At 49.2% G+C, this 20,817-nt stretch overlaps 1 protein-coding gene across 1 annotated transcript in view; it reads right to left on the bottom strand.

Moving 5' to 3' along the window:
* LOC147633598 (calcium-dependent lipid-binding protein-like) overlaps positions 1–20,817 on the bottom strand; it is a 64,653-nt gene that overhangs the window by 25,216 nt on the left and 18,620 nt on the right. The window contains exons 7-8 of the mRNA XM_086806721.1: positions 8,842–8,940; positions 8,587–8,667 (exon numbers count right to left, since the gene is read on the bottom strand). Coding sequence (XP_086662847.1) covers positions 8,587–8,667; positions 8,842–8,940 — 180 coding nt within the window. The remainder of the gene's footprint in view (positions 1–8,586; positions 8,668–8,841; positions 8,941–20,817) is intronic.

Raw genomic sequence — 20,817 nt, 5'->3', positions numbered from 1 at the left:
TTATGTTTATTTTTGTGAAAGGAAACCTCTATTCAGTAAAGCCTAACATCCAAAACAGAGCCCTATTATAGAGAATAAGGTAGTTCCACACACCAGCAAGCATTGCACCTGCCACAATCAGGCTATCTCCCCAAGCATGCATAAAAGCTTCCCATTCAGTCTCTACATGCCTAAAGGATTGGCAATTATCTGCCACACTTGGCAGTGTAATTGTAGCAGACGGGGTTGCTACTTGGATAGAGAAACGTGCGGCTTCCCCGCTTCACTATGCACGCACACAACTCTGACAAGATACTATGCTTATCATGCGCCCAAGACTAGACATTGACATGAGAGAAAGACAATCAACAAGATGACTTAAGAGATAATACAGAACATGGAAAGCAAAACACTAACACTTGATTCATTAAAAAGTCTCTATCCGGCAATTCCAAAGTTAAATGTTTATTCAAGTATTCATCCCTCAGTAGGTGCATCGTTTGGCAATGAGTATAGCATGGTTACTGCACGATTGCCGCTAATTGTCTGAAATCTGGTGGCACCATCCACGCAAGTTGCTGGAATGCAACGCTGATCCCAAAAAAAGTACGTAGCCGATGTAGAGGACTGCAAGAGGGTGCTGGATGCCACTTTGACGTCAACTGAACACCAGTCAGCCAAACACTTGTCAGGGCAATCAGTCTGGTGGGATATAGGTTGCCCAATACTAAACGACTCATCATCCCCGTAAATGCAGCTCCGAAGAGGTTGTCGTAGAAGAAAAGAGAGGCCCCACCACAAGTCAGATTAATGAAATAAATGGTGTGCTTACAAAACGTAAAAACTAAACATAAGATAAGGAAAAATTCTGCATATTATAATTGTAATACAAGGATAAACAGATAATGTCCAGAAAAGAACAAAAACTAAATACTGCTGCAGAAAAAAGAAGTGCAAGGGATAAATGAATGATGTCCGGAAAAGAACAAAAGCTGAATACTGATGTAGAAAAAATAAGTGCAAGGGACTGCACTAGTGCTCTATGGAAGTAGGGGGCTCGCCAAGATGTGCGGCAGATGAGAAGCCCTGGGAAGTGGTGCTCTGACTCAGAGTGGTGCCTAGCGAGGTTAATGAAGGGGTGAAGAGACTGCCAAGAGCCGACTGGAGAGTGTGACAGATGGCATTGAATTGGGCCGCCTGGTCACGGAGTGTGGGAAGATTGGTGATGTCGGCCTCAAGGGGGGAAAGGTGGTTCTGTGATGCAATGAGGAAAATATACAACTGTAGATGAACTAATTAGTCTTGCTAATCAAGATTATGGCCAAACTAATAAGGAGCAAATATCACTAGACTAGCATAAAAAATAGATACTAAAATAAGCCAAAACCATGAGAGAGAGATTCCATTCCAAAATGAGGGTTTACATACAAATTTTAGGGTTTCCCTTCATCCTAAATCCCAATTTCATATGGGGCAAATCTACAAGCCCTAAAATCCATAAATCTCATAACCCACATAACCCATCTACAGTTCTCCCAGAACTTAACCATTCACCATCCTTCGTGAATACAATGATAAGAATGAGTACAATGCAAGAGAAGCCACACTGCACTTGCCAGCAAGGTATTCACGTTGACCTCAATGTAAAAAACTAGCAAGCTGGAGACCCCCCCTCTGCCTTGATTCGTGCACTTACCCTCACCATTCCCTCAGCCTGTGCCCCCCCTCCTCCTCTCACCATCCTTCCCCTGCTGCCGCCTGGCCCTCACCTCCGCCTCCTTCAGTGCCTTGTGTTTCTCTCTCCCCCCCGTGCTTCCGTCAGCCACCCCCTCCGTCGTCGTTTGCTCATTGCCCTCCCATCCCCTCGTTGTAGCCAGCACCCCCCCCTTCTTATCTCACTGCCCTCACCATCCACCTCCCTGCGCTTCTTTCTGCTTCCGTCAGCCTTTTCTCCTCCCCCCCTCGTTTCTTCCTTCCACCACCGCCTCCTTCCCTTGGCTGCCCCTTTCTTTCTGCCGCGTCTTCCGCCTTTTCACACCTTGGCCCCACGCTACTCCTGTCCTCATCTTCCTTGCGATTCAAAGGACCCACTCCATCTCCTATCCCCCGGTTCGCACACCTCCTGTGAAGGCAAGGGCTTGGTTCTTTCCTGTGTGGCACGGTGTTGTCGCCTTTGGTCTTTTCCCTCATAAGCACTCCATGGCAGACACTTTATCAACCCCGATCGAGGCCGCCCCTCTCCGCCCGTTTTTTTTTTACACGAACCTCCAACTCTTTGCTACAGTCGCCTCCCTTGATGCCTCCACATTGGCATGCAAGCTAGTTGGTAGCCACCCACAGCACATGCTTAGTGGGTGATCATTAGGATTGGAGAGGACAAAGTGGACTTCCTCCTGAACTTCTATGCACCAACCACTGCAGCAAGGCGAGCCACTTTTTGGAGCACAGTCCGTCACTCCCTCCCCTAGGCCGAGTTTTGGTGCATGGGTGGTGATTTTAACATGTTAGAGACGGCGGAGGACAGACTTGGAGGTGGCAAGCTCACAGTTTTAGGCATGGAGTACTCGACCTGGGAGGAGCTGATTCTAGCTTTGAGGGGATAGGACCCTTTGCATTTACCGGAGTTCGGACACAGCCCTGGGAGTCTGTGCTTCTCAAGATCCAACAGGAGGAGTACAAACCCAGGCTTTCCAGATTAGACCAGTTTTATATGAATGAGTGGGCTTGCGGACGAGGCGGCATGGTTGGTATCTTGCACAAGCACTACTTTCTCCAATCATGCACCCGTTATGCTCTCCTTGGAGGACCCATGGAGGCAGGATAGACATTTGACCACCCAGATACCAGACAGCCTCCTATAGGATTCCGAGATTTGCAGTACGATTGAGGAGAATTGGGACAGTCTGGATTTCCTCACTGGTTTAGCTGCAGGGGCTTTGGACACATGCATTAGAGAGATCAACAGTTTATTGCAGGAGGCTGCACAGAGCAGACTGGCAGACTGGCTGGCTTCAGAGAGCAAGAGAAGCATCCGTCAAAGGCTAGAGCCTTGCCTCCCTGCAACCCTGGATAGCCCATGGATTGAGGCTCAGGTGGCTGCAACCCATGCAGAGCTTAGCTCCATTGAGGAGCGGAGAGTGGAGTAAAGATACCATTCCAAAGCTTCTTTTTGGACCCAGGCGAGAGTTAGGGTCATCAGAGATTTCTTCGAGATTAGAGGCCCACACAAGTGGAGGGATGGTATCCACAGATTGCAAGGCCAGGATGGACCCATAGTTGCTGATCCCCCCCACGTGCGAGCCATTGACGGATTTCTTCCGTTCCCTACTCATGGGTGCCCCCCTATCCTCTCAGGTGATGGATGCACGTGAGCCAGTTTGGTGGCATACGAGAGAGGTGGTCCCCCTACTCTCCGGACTTTCCTGTTGACACCTTTTACTTCAGAGGAGCTTGTGGAGGCTCTGCTGGCTCTCCCCAGGGGAAAATGCCCTGGGTCCTTATTTGGTAGTCATTGGGATCTCATGGAAGGGTATCACCCTCTTAGGGACCACATACAAAATCTTAGCCAAATCCATCAGCCGGAGATTGCAACCTTTTCTCCCCAATTTAATTCATGGCACACGAACACGTTTTGTTCAGGATCAGAGCATTCTGGACAACATCTTCACTTTTTGGGAGGCGACCGCTTCGGCCAACAAGATTTGATAACTCTCCTTCTTGATTTTGAGAAAGCCTACGACGGGGTGGACTGGGGGTTTCTAGAAGGGACGATGTGCCGGGTGGGATTTCCAGAGGAGTGGGTTTGAGGTATTTCTGGGCTCTATTTGGCTTTGCACAGTCATTTAGGAGGTCAGAGGTGGCAGATTTCCACTTTGTTGCTCGGTCTAGCAAGGCTGCCCCCCGCTACCCCCCCCCCCCCTTCCCCTCTTTCCCCTTTTTCCTCCCTCCTGCTGAGCCTTGTTGTCCCCCATTCCTTCCCCCTTTTTGAGCCCTTCTGCCCGCATCTTCTTCCCCTTGCCCACCTAGGCGGGCAGCAGAGGGCAAAGTTGGGGTGCGCAGAGGAGGGCAAGGCAGGGGGCGTAGCACTCAAGCAGCTGAAGAGCTCACAACCCAATTAAAAAAGTTCTTAGGCAATTTTCCTCTTCAAACTTTTACATTGATATGAGAGCAGTTTTGATCTTTTCAATGGGATTAACTTGCCTTTGTTATTACATTCACGAACAACTTGATGCACTAACAAATGAAGGTGCTGGAAATCTCCTGCGATGTAACTGTGCCGCAGAACTGAGTTCTGGAGCCCCCCACCCCCCCCCCGTTTGCATGCCTGACCTCGCCATCGCCAACCTCACGCAGCCTTCCGCCTTGCACTGCCTTGCCCTCTGCCAGCCTCGCACTGTCCTCGCCATCGCCAGACTTCGCTTGTTCTCTCTCGCCATCGCCTTGCTCCCCCCTTCTGCCTGATGTCGCCCCCAGCTCTCGCCTTTTCCTCTTCCGCCCATTGAGCCCCTGCCTCATCCCTTCGTGGCCTGCGCCTCAGTGCAGCCTGCCCCTGTCTTCGCCCAGCTCATGCTTGCTTCCACCCTTATTGACCTCCTGCCCAGTCTCCGTTTTTGCCCCCCTCTTTGCCAGCCCTTCTTCCTCGGCTTTGCCCCTTCAATTGCCACCCTAGCCCTTTCCTCAGGTGTTTCCGACCTTGGCTTGTTCTCTCGCTTCAGTAAGTGTCGGCATCTTTTGGTCTAGGAGGACTGGCAGCTGCTCCGCCATCCCATGGTCTCTTGCCTTTCCTTCTCAAAAGCAGACCTCTAGCTCCTCACTTCACCAATCGTATCCTTGGAGGCCTCCACCTTGGTTTGCAAGATTGTGGGTAGCCACCCGGCACGTTGACAGCTCAAGGACCTTTTGCAGGCAAGCCTTATCGGTGAGCCTCGAAAGATCACTGATATTCATCCTTTGGCGTGTGCACACTACCAGGTTGAGTTTGATTCGCCTGCAACATTGGACAAAGTCATGCAGCTGAGCCCCACCGCACTAAGTACGGCCCAAGCTTCTTTGTGAGGTGGCAGCACGGCTTCGACCTAGCGTCCGACCCTCTGGCTGGCGTCTCAGGCTTTCCAATCACAGTTTGCTTTCCTGGTCTTAAGAAGAAATGCGTTCCACTCCTCCTGGTGTTAGGTGTTCTTATCGGAAGGGTGATGGATCCCCCCCCCCAACTGCCGCTTCAGTTCTAGCTCGCAAGATTCCATCTCTTCGTATCTACATGGCCTCTCCACAGTCAGTTCCTCATGTCAAATCACTTCCTTGCCTCCAGGGAGCTCCTATTCTGCAAAGTTGAGTGCCTCCTAGGCCAATGCTTCATTTGCTGGTAGAGGGGAGCTAGAGCTTGTCCTCGCCGTCATTCTAGGAGGATGCCTCCAATGGTCCACCCTCCCTCTCTTCCCAGTTCAGATCCTCATCAAGGAGGAGTGTGGGATACCGGTCCCCAGGCGTCAAAGCATCAAGGCCCCCGGCCTCGGAGAATACCTATGCAGGAGAGCGATAGACCGCTGGTTCGAGGCAGAACGATCATTGGACTTCTAGAGCAGAGCGGCGCCGCAAAGCGCGCCAGTCTAGCAAGCCATAGGAGGATACAAGTTTTGTCAAAGAACCGTTACACGAGCACTTATCTCAGCAGCCCCCAGATGCTCCATCCCCCCCCCCCCCCCCCAAACAACACCCACCCACCCAATACCTTCGAGGAACCCGCTGTCAGCCCCTCCTTTTGGAGACCATTGCCTCGTCACGATCTTGCTCCGTGCATCCAAATTCCCACGAGGCCCTCTGACCCTTTAGAGCCTTCGACAAGCCTGACCTCACAACCCTTGCCCCCCCTCCCTCGCAACAAGCGAACGACCTCCCTCCTCAGCGCTGGTCCCCCCTTCCCCCCCCCCACCCCCTCCGACTTTCCCCCCTACAACTCCCTCTGCCCCGACATCATCGGAACCCCCTCTTGACCCGCCTAAGCACTCCCACCGCCCGCCTGACTCGGATGTGGAGGGTTAGCCATAAAGACCCAAGAGAGGAGATGGTATCCTCTAGCCTTGTTTCTTCATTGTCAAGTGGGTAGTACCTCTTCCTCCCTCCTACAATACCTTCATTGTGACAGGTGGTGGTGGCTCCACATGAAGGCCACAATTCTTAACCATCTAGTGTGGCTTCGCCCCAGGACAGATAGTGATTACTCTCCGTCCAAACCCACGCCCAAGACTCTTCGAGTGGAGGGCAGTTCCGATAGATCTACCTCCCATCGATCTTAGTTATGCGGATTGTCTCATGGAACATTCAGGGTTTGGGAGGACAGCACTGCTTTCAAAGGCATGGAGGAGTTGATTCTGACTTTGAGGGGATAGGACCCTTGGCATTTACCGGAGTTCGGACACAGCCCTAGGAGTCTGTGCTTCTCAAGATCTGACAAGAGGAGTACAAGCCCTAACCTATCCAGATTAGACCAGTTTTATATAGATGAGTGGGCTTTGGACGTGGTGGCATGATTGGTATTCTGGCACGCACCACTTTCTCCGATCATGCACCCGTCATTACATCCCTGGAGGAACCCTAGAGGCAGGACATACATTTGAGCACCTCGATTCGAGACAACCTCATTCAAGACTCTGAGATATGTAGCAGGATAGAGGAGATCTCAGACTTTTACTCCGGTTCAACCACACAAGCCTTGGACGCAAGCCTTGGAGAGATCAATAGTTTATCACAAGAGGCAGCACAAGCAAATTGGCTGGCTTCCGAGAGCAGGAGAGGAGCAATCGTCAAAGCCTAGCGTCCTTGTAGGGGCTTCAGGAGAGTACCCTAGATAGCCCATGAATTGAGGCCCAATTGGCTGCAGCCCACGTGCAGAGCTTAGTTCCATTGAGGAGCGGAGGGTGGAGTATAGACATCATGAAAGAGCTTCCTTTCGAACTCAGGTGGGAGATAGCCACCGGAGATAGATTTGAGATAGCAAGCCCACATAGGGGGAGAGATGATATTCGCAGGTTGTGAGAGGCCAAGATGGATCCATAGTTATGGATACCCCCCATGTGCGAGCCATTGCCACATATCTCTTCCGCTCTTTGCTCACGGGTGCCCCCCCCCCCCCCCCCCCCCCCCCCCAACATCCTCTCAAGTGCTAGACGAGCGTGAGCGGGCTGCATATGAGAGAGGTGGTTCCTCCCACTCTACGGACTTTGCTATTTGATACCCTTTACTGCAAAGGAGCTTGCGGAGGCTCTAACAACACTCCCTAGGGGTAAATGCCCAGGAGAGGACATGCTTCCGGTTTCCTTATTGACCATGAGAGCCATGCCAGAGAGGTGGTTAGAGGGATTGATCCATTTGATTCCCAAGGAGGGTGGTGATAGATTGGAGATCCAGCAATGGAGGCCCATCACCTACAAAATTCTAGCCAAGGCCATCAACCGGTACAACTTCCTCCCCAATTTGATCCAAGGCACGCAGATGGGTTTCGTCTAGGATCAAAGCAGTCTAGACAGCATCTTCACTTTCTGGGAGGCGACCGCTTCGGCCAAGTTCAGGCAGCAAGATCTCCTTCTGGATTTTGAGAAAGCCTATGACAGGGTAGACTAGGGCTTTCTCGAGGGAACAATGTGCCGGATGGGATTCCTTGAGGAGTGGATCCAAGGTGTTTATGGGCTCTACTTGGCTTCACACAGCCAGGTTCTCATTCAAGGAGCCAGAGACAACAGATTTCCGCTTTCTTCGCTTGGTCCAATGCAGGGTTGTTTGCTGGCACCTTAACTATTTATGTTTGTTGCCGAGGCCATGAGTAGTTTTCTCTCCGCTCTCGGGAGAAGGGGCTCCAGGGGCTACGTCTTCCCATCCGTGCACAAGAGGAGTTGCTTGATTCAAAGTTCATCGATGACACAACAACATACCTTTCCAGAGATGAGAGGAACCTCTAGAGATTTGCCAAGGTGATAGAGATCTTCTTCCATGCATCTGGAGAGCAGATCAACTCACACAAGTCGTGTGGATTCTAGGTTGGCTCATTGCCCGCCCCAACTTGGAGCCCAGTTGAGGCTTTTCAGTGGCACTCAAGTTTGTTATCTTGGATGCCAAGTAGATATTGATATCTACCCGGAGCAGCAACTAGCCCCTCTTCTTCTAAGCATTCGGAAGAAGTTGTCATACTGGAGTTCAACCAGGCTTTCCTTATCTAGCCGGGCCGTGGTGGTGAACTAGGTTCTTCTCGCCGCCATGTGGCGCCGCGAGACCTTTCTGCAGATTTGGCGTCACGGTCCCTTTCTCACTCACAATGGTGGTGAGCCCATTTGGTACTATAGACCACCTATTTGTGGTTTCCCCATCCTCCATTGTATAAGATAGCCTTCTCCTCCTAAAGCGGCCAGCCGGAGGAGAAGAGCATCCTCCCCTTTTTTCTATTTCTTGACTCTCGCTTCACTATGTGGAGCCGAGTTTTTATTTAGCCATTATGGCTGTTTTTCTTGGTTACTAATAGAAGGATCTCTTTCTCAGAGAAAAAAAACTTGATGCACTATACAGGTTCAATAAAATCTCACTCAATTTTCAAATGCCAAATATGATGCCAAAACTCACCTTGATCACATCAGAGATACCAGGAACACTAGATATACTTCCACCAATCAGTTTAAAATTGTATCTTATCTCCGGTTTCGGCTGCAATCAGCAAAAGACATTCATTACAATTCCTTCTCAGTAAAGTTTTGCAGGCACAGCTATTGAAAGATTAAAACCATATAGAACAATCAAGGCTAAGGCCTTTAAAAAACACAAAGCTCATCGATAATTTTTTGATCATGTATAAAACCTCTCCATTCAAGTAATGTTTACCTGACCCAGAAGTGCAATGGCTACTCCTGAAATGCAAGGTATGTCTTCAAAAAGCTTAAAGATCACTCTAACCGTGGCAAAGAATTTGAGATCTTTTAGCTACAAACAACCATAATGTCTCCGTCAAAACAATCAATTCGTCGATTTCAGTTCTCCAATGTGTCGATTGAGCACACACACACACACACACACACACACACACACACACATATTGTGAAAGTTTGATGTGGAGAGAACTACTATTATACCAATTCCAAAAGAAGAGAAGTACAATGAGATCACATCAAAAAAGATAAGATCAAACTTCATCAAGGAGATTTTTTCATTAACACAATGGGCCCCAATGTAATATCTAGAAGAAGTCACCACATAAAACAGAAAAGGCAAGAAAGTTTGTACATTAGCTATTACTAATTCAATTAAATCATGCAAATTGCTTCAAGGACCAGATAAAATAAATAAAGCTTTATAAGACCTGGAGAACCCCATCAAACAGCTGTTGCATGGCTCCCCTAGCAACACCCACCCTAGCCCCCTCTCCTCCCTATCCCCTGCACCACAGCTCCCCCATGCACCCTCCTAACAACCACCACCGGGAAAGCCAAGAAGCACAGGCGGTGGAGGTGGTGTTAGAATTGGAGAATACACCAAAGGTGACTGCAGGAGTCCCTGTTGCGACAGAATGGCGGGGCATTCAGGGGGTGGGGATTGATGGTCAGCCAGCGGTGGTGGATGGAGGATGGGACCGAGGAGTATAGGGGTGGTTCCGGAGTACCAGGGGATAGTGTCGATTGGCCATGGCAGGACCGGCATTAGATGCACGAGGAGTGTTGAGGAATTGCTGGAGAAGGCAGGTGAGGAAACCTGTGCTGGGCAAGCAGAACTGAGAACTGTTGGGATTTCGGTACTGAGCCCGGAGAAGCGCCGGCACTTGGTGCAGATGGTGTCGTGGAGGGACAATAGTGGCTGGTGCAGAGTGAGGTGATGGTAGCTGATGAGAATTGATGGTAATTGGATGGAGTGTTGGACAGCCCACAAGATTGTTGAATGGCAAGGCGACGGAGCGTCCAATCTTGCGCTTGATGGTGAGGGCGTTGATGGTATGATAGAGGCAATTGTGGGACAGGACACATCATGTTGATGAACACGTGGGTGCCGGTTATGTGGATGGCAAGAGTATGGTGATGGTGAGAAGGATGTAGAGACCCGCACACGTGTGGTGCAGTAGAAGAAAAAACATGTGTGGCGGCTGATTTGAAGGGTGTGTGTGGGCAAAAGAGAGAGAGGTGCCAAGGAGAGAGTGGTTGTTTTTGTCGAAGATGGAAAGCGGAGAGAAATTGTTGAAGGGAGAGAAAGGGATGTTGTTTGTCGAAGAGAAGGATTGGCTGCATCAATTCACTCTCACTCACTAGGATCCCAATGAAGAGATCTGATAGAACATCCACCATACAACCATAAGCACCAAGACCCATGGGTCACAATATAAGGTGGAGGGTCGACATGCCAATGCTTTCCTAAGCGACTACTCTCATGGATGAAGGGGCCAGGAATAATCTCCTACGTGTCACATTTCAACAATCTCCATCCTAGCTGGATAGAAAAAAAACACAATCTCCCTCATTCTGCCCCAACAAGGCTAACACTTGTAATGGCACTCTTGTCCTGGAGAAAACACCCAACCACCTAGGATGATGCTGATCATGCACGTGCCAGTAATCCACTCATGAGGTATACCTCCATCAATTTAATCGATTCATCTAAGACTCCCTCTGAGGTGCTCAGCGGATGCAAGTCTCTGATCCATAGGAACACTTTTAAAAGTCTTCCAAGCAATAATTGTCAATGCTCAGTGGATGCAAGTCTCCAATCCATAGGGACACTTTTAAAAGTCTTCCAAGCAATAGCTGTCGATGCACATATCTGTCAGAATATGCAGCGGAGATGATGACAAAATCTGAAAACACGAGCAAGTGCACTGCAGAAAAACACAGCAATAGAGAAGGAGAGAGAGAGAGGCGTGTAACTCTACTATATATACACAAGAAAATCCTGAAATCTGACTACAAAGTGTGTGGGGGCTAGGGGCCATTTTAAATGGCCCCTATGATCCAATCGGCCAGCATAAAAGGCAGCCGACAGCAGCCTGAAGACACCCGACCTGCTGCATCTCTAGTCGGCCAGCCTCTTGCAGTCAGCCAGCACTCAGGAGCAGTCGGCCATCACAACTGGATCAGCCAAGAGCCACAGGACAGCCTCCCACACCTGGTAAAAATAGGAAAAAATAGGGAAAAAATATGGAGAGTGGGGAAAAATGAGAAAACACCTAAATCGACGGCCACACCCACAACAGAGGCCCTGGTGTAAATATACAGACAAGAGATGACTGCTAACACCCCCTCTCAGCTCCTGGATGTGGAACCAACCCTAGGGAGTTGGAGTGCCACCGGAGCAAAGCCTAAGATAGAGACTTCGTGAAGAGGTCCACCGCACTGTCCTCCGTCGAACAAAACTCTAGCAAGATGTCATCAGCAATGATCTTTTCACGAATAAAATGCCTCTGGATGACCATGGGTTCCACCAGTGGAAACCCAATCCTGCCAAGTAACCTCTGCAACCTCAACACCTCGCAAGCAGCACCACAAGCAGCCCGGTACTCCGCCTCTGTTCGACGACAAGGCAATAGATGGCTGCCTCGTATTGCTCCATAAAACTGCTCCTGAGCCAAGGGAAAAACTGTAGCCTGATGTCAAGGTCCTCGTGTCTGGCTCTCCTCCCCAATCTGAGTCACTCCAACAGTGGAGTCTGACTCCATCCATCAATCCCCCTCCTGTGTAAAAGAGTCTAAGATCCTTCGCATGCTGCAGAACCCACAAGATATGCAATCCTGCCTCCCAAAGAGTCCTCTGCAAACATGAGCTCAACACCTCATCAGGAAGCTCCCGTCCAATCTGGTATGCATCAACCAAATCAATGAACCATTCTACTTCCAAGTCAAGGAGGCATCATACTGCTCACAAGGATCAACACCTATTACGGTGGGATGCCAAGTCCAGGAAACCTGTTGAAGACCACTCAAGGCCTTTGGAAACCTGTAACCAACCCCTCTGAACCCACAACCTCAAAGCCTGGAGGCTACTCAACATTCACCTCCACCTGCAAGTCACCATCTGCCACTTGCTTGGCTTTCTTACGAGTCCCGTGGGAAAGAGCTTCCTCAACTCAAGAGGCTCTTTGTCCTGAATGATACGAGACATCAAAGCATAGTTCACCTGTAAAGGCTCCTCTGACTAACGAACACAAGAACTGGAATGTTCCTACCTACTGCTGCGAACATCTGGCAAGCCATCCACCATCTGGTGCCGGAAAGCTTGCTGCAGTGTATCCACATGCAAGTGGTCATGACGAAACTGCCACACATCACCAAACTGAGAACCTGTAAGAGAGAGTGCTAAGAGTTTGCAGCCACGGTCTGTACGGCCTGTTCTGTACGGAAACCAGCAGCAGCCAGTCGCCTCACGCTATGAGTCAAAGTGATCTTCCTATTGTATGTATCTACCACCGCATGTACTCTGTGGCACCATGGCATACCCAACAAAACATCACATCCATCAAGTGGCATGATGAAAAACTCTGGTGCTATGCCCTGCAAAAGAAGAGTAGACCACCACTGCAATGCATTGCCTTTGAGAAAAGTCGCAGCTTTTCTCACCTTAGAGGACTCCGTGTAATTACCACCAGAAAAAGCAGCATCAAACTGCTGCAAAAAGGTAAGTGCCTTTAGCTTATCTTTGGCCCCACTGAATGTGTCAAATTTCACAGCAGCTCCCCCTTCCTTATAATCCTTCGCCTTACCCATAGGCGTTAGATTATCGTAGGGAAGTGGCTTCACAAGATTGCTACGCCCAGCATTCATGCCCATCATAGGGTCAACATTACCAATTCCCACACCTGGCATGCCATACATTCCAGCCATGTTTCCAAACATACCATTATGCATATCGGGCTCCATGCCCCCATACATATTTCCGTGCATTCCAGGTTGCATGCCCCCAAACATGTTCCCTTGCATTCCAGACTGCATACCACCATACATATTCCCTTGCATACCAGGCTGAAAATTAGCTCCAAAAGTCCCTGGCATACCCATGCCTCCCTGAGGATAACCCCCAGTCATGGATTGGAACACAGAGCCACCACCAAAATAACCTGGATGCATAGACTGCTGAGGAATAGATGGCTGTCCGAAAAAGAAACTCTGTGAGTTGGCACCAAAAGTATGTTGCATGTTCGAAAACTGTCCAAAAGATGGATCCTGTGGGAAGGCACCACTATGACCCTGAGGTAGGTTCTTAGAACGCACCTTCTTCTTCTTCTTTTCAGGCTCAGAACGGGATCTCATAAATTCAGCAAACTTCTCACTTTGTGTGAGCTGCATAAACACATCCATTACACCTGCCAAACGATTTTTAAACTGAGCATCATCTTCCTCTTTACTAGGCATATCTTCTGGCTGTGTTACATCCTCATCTTGTTCATCATCTGCAGCCTGTTCTCCTGCAAGAATATCCTCAGATTCATTTCTCTAAGGAGAGATTTCTTGCTCTTTCTCTTCATTATAAAAATATTCATCTTCTGTATCAGACATGCTGCTGAATTTTTCAGCAATGACTTTCCTCGAGTCAACCACGAGCTCACCCCCTTAAGAAAGTTGATGATGGGTCCCGGCAACGGAACCTTGAAACCAGCCTCTGGTATAAACCAAAGTGCGGTAGACTAGCAATCACCCTTCCACTTGTAGTCCAAATAAATAACAAAATTAACTGGAGCTAGAATGCCCCAAAACTGAAATGAAATCGACACCTGATGGCCCCAAAGCTTGGCGCCCCTTTCGGTATTTCTTTATTCAAATTCAATGAGATGTAAAACTAAGTACAACAAAGCCAGCCAAGAGAATAAACCTGTATGTCCAATCTGGCAGCCCTCGAGACCTCTTAGCACAGAGGATTCACACACAGATCTGTGTCCCACAAAAGCAACACACTGTGCTTTCCTCTGATCAACCAAGACAATTCAGCAGGGCAGCCTTGAGCACACATCTGGCATATTCCATGAACATCCACTGTCCAGTCTCTGTTTCCACCCTTTCAAACTGCCATACCCCTCCTCTCACAAGGGGCCAGATGACACAACTCTGCAGCAAACATAAGCCAGTGGAAAGAAAGAAAGATGGACAAGTTCAGAGCTTACCAATTCAATGCGTGGTTCTGCACCCGTGGGACAGTTCGTACCAGTCTGTACTTGACAAAGACTGTCTGTACTCTCCCCCCTGCAACCACCTGGCTGATGCACCACTATGCTCTGATAAAGCACTGCTTGCAGCAGCTGGAAATGCGCCGCCTTCTACTGTTCAGGATTGAACAGAACTGTACCTGTCTGTACGTGTCCTTACAGGTCAGCAGTATCCCCTATACCAGTCCGTATAGGCTCTGCACCTGCACAGCTGCTGCCTGTATGATGCACCTCCGCCTGTACCAGTTGTACGGGTCTGCACTGTACCCGACTGTACCAGCTGGACAGAGTTTTTCCTTGTCGACTGTACCTGTCCGTACAGGTCTGCAACCGCCTGTACCGTACAGGTCAACACTTGCACAGCAGCCGCCTGCTGTCTGTTCCTGCCAGCGCCGCCTGAACCTGAACCTGCAGTCGTACAGCAGCCACGTGGACTGTACAGCACGGCCTGTTCTGTACAGAAACCAGCAGCCAGTCGACTCACGTTTCCCTTCTCCTCAACGCATGTAGCTTGCACGCTTCCCCAAAAGCGCACGCGCGAGAGAGAGAGAGAGAGAGAGAGAGAGAGAGAGAGAGAGAGAGAGAGAGGCGTGTACCAAAAGTGGAGTTTCCTCCCTCTAAAAATATCCTAAGGCCCTTACTTTAATGTTTATTAAAGTTCCTAAGGGCCACTTAGGCCTAGGGGCCACCCATGGTTAGAACATTAAAAATATTAATGTTCTTGGTCCCCCTTCACACCTGAAGATGTCCACACATCATTCCCTTTGTCCGGGCACCCCAAATATGAATCATTTAATATTCATTTTGCTCAGCAACCACCACGCCCACACTTGTGCTGTTCCATTTTCACAAGGTCATGACAGGTCTCATGTAGAGCAATGGGCTGTTTATCAGCCTCATCCTCTAATCTAGGAAGCCTTTGTCTCAAAAATGTATCATGCTGCTCCCGGTGCTCATAATGGCATCTCTAAGTGGAGATGAAGGTGCCCTATACTCTACCTCTGTAAAGATGAAACATAAACTGAGCATCCGCAACCTCCAGCACCACGAGATGTACAACTAGAAATGTGAAACATAAAGAAATTCTTCCAAGGCTCAATGCCTAGAAGGAAACTTCTGACCGCTAACTTGCAAAGCAATTCTCTACACTGTATATCTATATCTGGATCTACAATATCCAGCACCCCTTCTTGTCTAGTGTGTATAATAGTCTCCCAAGCAACTCTAGCCCAAGTGTCTAGTGTACCATCCATACCTGACCAAAGAAAGTTTGACCAATCTCTACAACTGGCCAATATGCATCCACAAGAGAAGCACTAGCATTAGGCAATGAACCCAAGTGTCTAGTGTACCATCCATACCTGACCAGAGAAAGGTTAATCAATCTCTACAACTGACCAATATGCATCCACGAGAGAAGTACCAACATGAGGCAATGAACCAGGCTAAGGCAAGTAGTAGTTAGTTAACCACCAAGGGTCTAGAGGCTAGATCCAATCTCCTAGAACTCCAATGAAGAAATTGCTTCCTCACGCTCGTAAGTACTCGTGCAAACTAAGGTCTAAGGGTTCCTTCAAGGAAATCCCAATCAATTCTAATATATGCCTTCTCAAAGTCTAGCAATAAGATGGCTAGGGGATGGTTGCTTTCCTTAGGCCATTCAACTGCCTTCCAAAAAGAGAAGATATTATCAAAGATGATTCTTCCTTGAAGGAACCCATTTTGTGTATCATGAATCACATCTTGCAATAATGGCTGCAACCTCATGCTTACTGCCTTAGCAAGTATTTGTAGGCAGTCCCAAGCAATGCGAGAGGCCTCCACTGACCAATATTTGTTTTATCATCACCTTTTGGGATAAGGTGAATAAGACCCTCAGTAAGAGAAGAAGGCACACTCCCTATGTTCCACATCTCCTAAAGAGTCATAGTGATATGCTCCCCAAAGTCATCCCATAATGTCACAAAAAAGGTGGGTGAGAGGCAATCATCCCCTTGGAACTTACCCTGAGGTAATGGATGGAATGCCTGCCTGAAGTTTGAACTCCTCAGTGGAGAAAGGGGCATCAAGTGAAGTACAATGTCCTCCGTGACCATCTGATGCAAAGTAGCCCTTCTGTTGTGATCTATCCCTCGGGGGCGTATGGGGCTCAGCGATAAGATGCTGACAATAAAACTCAGAGGCAATCCACCTCACCATAGAAGGATCCGAGTGAACTGTGCCCTGAGTATCCTGCAACTGTCTAGCACTTTCTCTGCTATGAGATGGACCATGAGTAGCAAAAAAGTGTTTACTGCATCTGCCTCCCATCTGAGTCCAAAATGACTCATATGCATGGTAGCGGTACTCCGCTCTCTACTCCACGGAGTACTGAAGCTCATCCCTAACAGTACATAAACTATCTGCAATCCATTGGGCATTGGGGTGATTTTCATGTTCCCTCTGTAATGCTGCTAACCTACATCTCACAACCATCTCATGGTCAATGACCTTCTGAATCCTTAGTAAGGCCATCTTGTAGAAAAAATCACTGACACGAGATGCAATGCGGATGCCACACTCTCTAGGCCATTAAAAAAGTTACGAGACTTCCATACATCTATCACCTGCCATGAAAACTCTGCATCTGAGTAGAAATGTTTAGGAATACGCACACGAGGCGTAGAGCCATGGTATTCTTGGATCTCTAATACATAAAACCATTGGGCAATGATCAGAATTGGAAGTGCAAGAAGCTATGTGTATGTCCTCCCCTGTAAAGAACCCAAACATCAACATAGAAGCGGTCTAAGCGTACATAGACGCAACCTGTATCCTTCATCCTATTAGACCAAAAAAAGAGGAGAGAGGATGGCCTCCTGTGAACATCATCCTCAAGCCAACAATCTCTTCCATGTATAGAGAGAATAAACCTCTCTGAATCAATCCTGTAGGCGAATGACCATGTAAGCTCCCCGAACCCTGCCTGCGCCCCTCCACCTCTGTGCCAGTGTCGCCCCAGCCTTCCTCCGCCTCCCAACTGTCCTCCTCCACTGTTCGCCCCTGCCTCTGCCTGCCATCATTCCTCCGCCTCTCATCCTTCCTCGCTGGTCGCCCCTGCATCTTCCTCCCCTCATTCCTCCGCCTCATCCCTCTGCGCAGTCTTCCCTTCACCTGTGTGTTCAGCTCCCCCCCCCCCCCCTTGCTTCCCGTTTCCACCCTCCCTTCCTTTCCTTCGCCTCCTTGCCTACCTTTTCCCCTTGGTTCGGATTGCTCCTCATCCGGGTTCAAGTCGGCCTTCTTCTTCGATTAGCATCATGGCTAATCATTCTCCCTCGGCCGGGCGAACCATTGTTTTTTCCGAAGCCGAGCTCAAGGTCCTCTTCGCCGAAATCGAGAAAGACTCCAAAACGACCCTCATTGCCACAATCTTTGGATCTCACCCTTCCCGTCTCCAGGCTCGGGATTGGGTCTTGGCGGCTCTGCCTTCTGACCTTGCTCCACACTTTCGAGATGTCAGGTCGCTTGGAAGAGGTTTCTTCCAAGTGGATTTTGATTCCGAGGACGTAGCCTCAAAGGTTTTGAAGGGCAGCCCTTTGCCATTGGGCCCGAGGAAGGTTGTTTTTCTTCTCTACTCCAGCTATTTTGACCCTGTTAAGGAAGACCGGAACCGTTTCCCAATTACTCTCAGATTCCCAGGTCTTCCTCGCGCATATTGGCATATGCTTGAGGCCATCGGGTCCGCCTTTGGGCTGGTTCTTCAAGTGCCCCCCCTCCACGCTTTGCCAACATCTTCTGCCCAGGTGGTCATTGCCTCGGCGGATGCTGTCCCCAAGGTCATGGTTCTTGCCCATGACTGTCAGCTCTTTGAGGACTATGTTTTGCGTCCGGGCCCTAGTGGTCTTTTGAAGCAACGTATGGAGATTGCAAGTAAACCTGATCAGTGCCGGGTTTGTCACCAACAGGGTCACTTTGCTCGAGATTGCCCTCGGGCTCGAGGTCACAGGAGGCCTCGCAAGCATGCTTCTCACGCACCACCTCCCTTGGATCCTTCCCATCCTACAGTCCGCCAAGTGTGGCGAGCTGTCTCTCACGCCCGCCCCCCTGGTGCGATTGATGTGAAGACCACCTCGAATCTTGTACCTCACATAGATGATGTTTCTAGGTAGAGGGATGTATCAGCTCATGCTTCTTTGCAAGGAGATGATATATCAGATCAGGATGATTTTGTTGAGTCCTTTTTACTTGGAGGGGGCGATATGCAGGATGTTCAACGCAGTGGGGATCATGTATTGCAAGATTTTCAACATGATGCCATTGCCCTTGATGCCCCGCAGGGCACACAGGTTTCTCATACATATGCAGGTACTGTGCAGGGCCTCGGACAAGGGCATGTCAGTGCACTTTGCCCCGTGGATTATCCCGTCCTCCAGCATTATGAGAGGCGTCCTCAGGCTGCCCATCGTCTTCTTAGATCGGGGGTCAAACCCTCTTCTCTTCCAGAATCGTCTCATGGAATGTTCAGGGCCTTGGAGGGCTTCCCACCCGTGGTAGGAAGCGCCTTCTGAAGGACCGGCTTCACCCTGTTGTTACAGGAGGGTCTATGGATATACTTTTGTTGCAGGAACACAAATTGGATAGATCTCTGTGTGGCAAAACTGGTAAGATGCTTTCTGGCCACACCTTTTGGTCCTCGACTATTGGGGCTAGAGGGGGTGTTTGCATTTCAGTGGCAGCATCTTTTATGCCTCATGTTATTGGGCACAGTGTTATCATCCCTGCTAGAGCGCAGTGGATCTTGATCATGCATGAGGGTCAGAAATTGGGAATCTTGAATATCTATGCACCTAACGTGAGAGGTGAAAGGGTGGCCTTTTGGGACACCATTACAAATGTCATTCCCCAGGTTGATCATTGGATAGTGGGAGGAGACTTCAATACGGTTGAGCAACCTTCTGACAAGAAGGGTGGACGCGAAGGGGGTTTACACCCTTTGGAGCGAGCCTCATGGGAGAGGTTCACGCTCTCTTTCTTTGGCAGGGATTGCTGGACTGAGGACGACTTCCAGAGAAGGCCAAACTCCTTATCTTTCTCTTGGCATAACCGCAGGAGCGGGAATGACAGCATCTTTGCACGTTTGGACAAATTTTATGTGGATGATTGGTCCCTGGACAGAGGAGGCGCCATTGCTATTATGCCTGGCACCACCAAATCCAATCATTGCCCCGTCGTTTTGTGTCTCAGGGAGCCTGGGGCTCACTCGGCCTCTTGCCGTGTCCGTATCCCCGACTCTCTGTATCTAGATGCTGACATCTCCCTTGAGATCAGAGAGAGATGGAGATCTTGTGATGGTCCTGATCCTCGTCATAATATTGAGTTGGCTCTTGAGAGGACCAGCCATCATTATCATAGCGTTGTCTTGTCCAAGAAGAAGGAGGCTCTGGACAAGGAGAGAGCTATTAGGCGTAGGATTGCTGCTCTTCAGAGGGAACATGAAAAGCATCCACATGCATCTTGGATTACAGACCTCTTGACCACAGTTAGAGCAGAGCTGCAATTGGCCATGGATAGGAGGGCTGAGTTTGCGTTTCATGCAAACGAGGCTTTTTGGACTCAGATGGGTGGCAGATGCAACAAAGAGTTTTTTTCGGCACATAGGCCTTCCCATAGCAGGGATTCTGTAAGGTATTTGCAAGATTCACAGGGTGAGGTTCAGATTGAGCCTAATAAGGTAAGGGGTATTGCTTCAGATTTTTATCGATCTTTGTTGACTGCAGAGGTGCCCTCTCCTCCGAGAGATGTGGCACGGCAGAAAGTTTGGGAGTGCATGCCCAGGCTCATTACAGATGCTATGTGTTCTTCCGTGGATGCCCCTTTCTCGAAGGATGAATTCCTTCACGCACTACCTGCTCTTTCCAGTGGTTCATGCCTAGGGGATGATGGTCTTTCTCCCGCCTTCTTTATTCTTTTTTGGGATCATATTGGAGATGCTATCACTGTTGCCCTTCACGAAATGTGGTTGTCGGGTATGATGCCGCCATACCTCACGGAGGGGCTGATTCACCTTATCCCCAAGAGTGGGGACAAGACTGACATCAAACAATGGAGGCCCATCACTCTCCTTGGATCTGCATATAAGATCTTAGCTAAAGCCTTGAGTATAAGGTTGCAACCGATTCTCCAAAGGACTATTCATGATACACAGAATGGGTTCCTCCAAGGAAGGAGTATAGTTGATAACATCTTTTCTTTCTAGGAAGCTGTCGAGTGGGCAAAGTCTAGTCAACAGCCTCTTGCCATTCTTTTGCTTGATTTTGAAAAAGCTTATGACAGAGTGGATTGGGATTTTTTGGAGGGCACTATGGCACTTATGGGGTTTTCCCAAAACTGGATCACGGGGGTATCCTGCTTATACAGGGAGGCTCATAGCACTGTTTTAGCTTGTGGGGAGCACGGCGAGCGTTTTCAAATTTCCCGTTCGGTGAGGCAAGGCTATCCCCTTGCCCCCTTACTGTACCTCATTGTAGCTGAGGCTATGAGCAGGTTTCTTCAAGCTGTCCCTAGTGTTGTGGTTCTCAAGTTGCCTTTATGCACAAAAAAAGAGTTTTTGCACTCTGAGTTAGCAGATGATACGGCATTGTTCCTTGAGGCTTCACATGCTTGTTTATGTGCTTTCTGGACAGCCTTGGAGGCCTTTTGTTTGGCAGC

Source organism: Cibotium barometz, chromosome 12 (genome assembly GCF_041138505.1).
Source record: "Cibotium barometz isolate CiBa-2024 chromosome 12, ASM4113850v1, whole genome shotgun sequence".
Lineage (NCBI taxonomy): Eukaryota > Viridiplantae > Streptophyta > Polypodiopsida > Cyatheales > Cibotiaceae > Cibotium > Cibotium barometz.
Note: the sequence above shows the minus strand (reverse complement) of the source record. Positions and strands in the feature narration are given on the sequence as shown.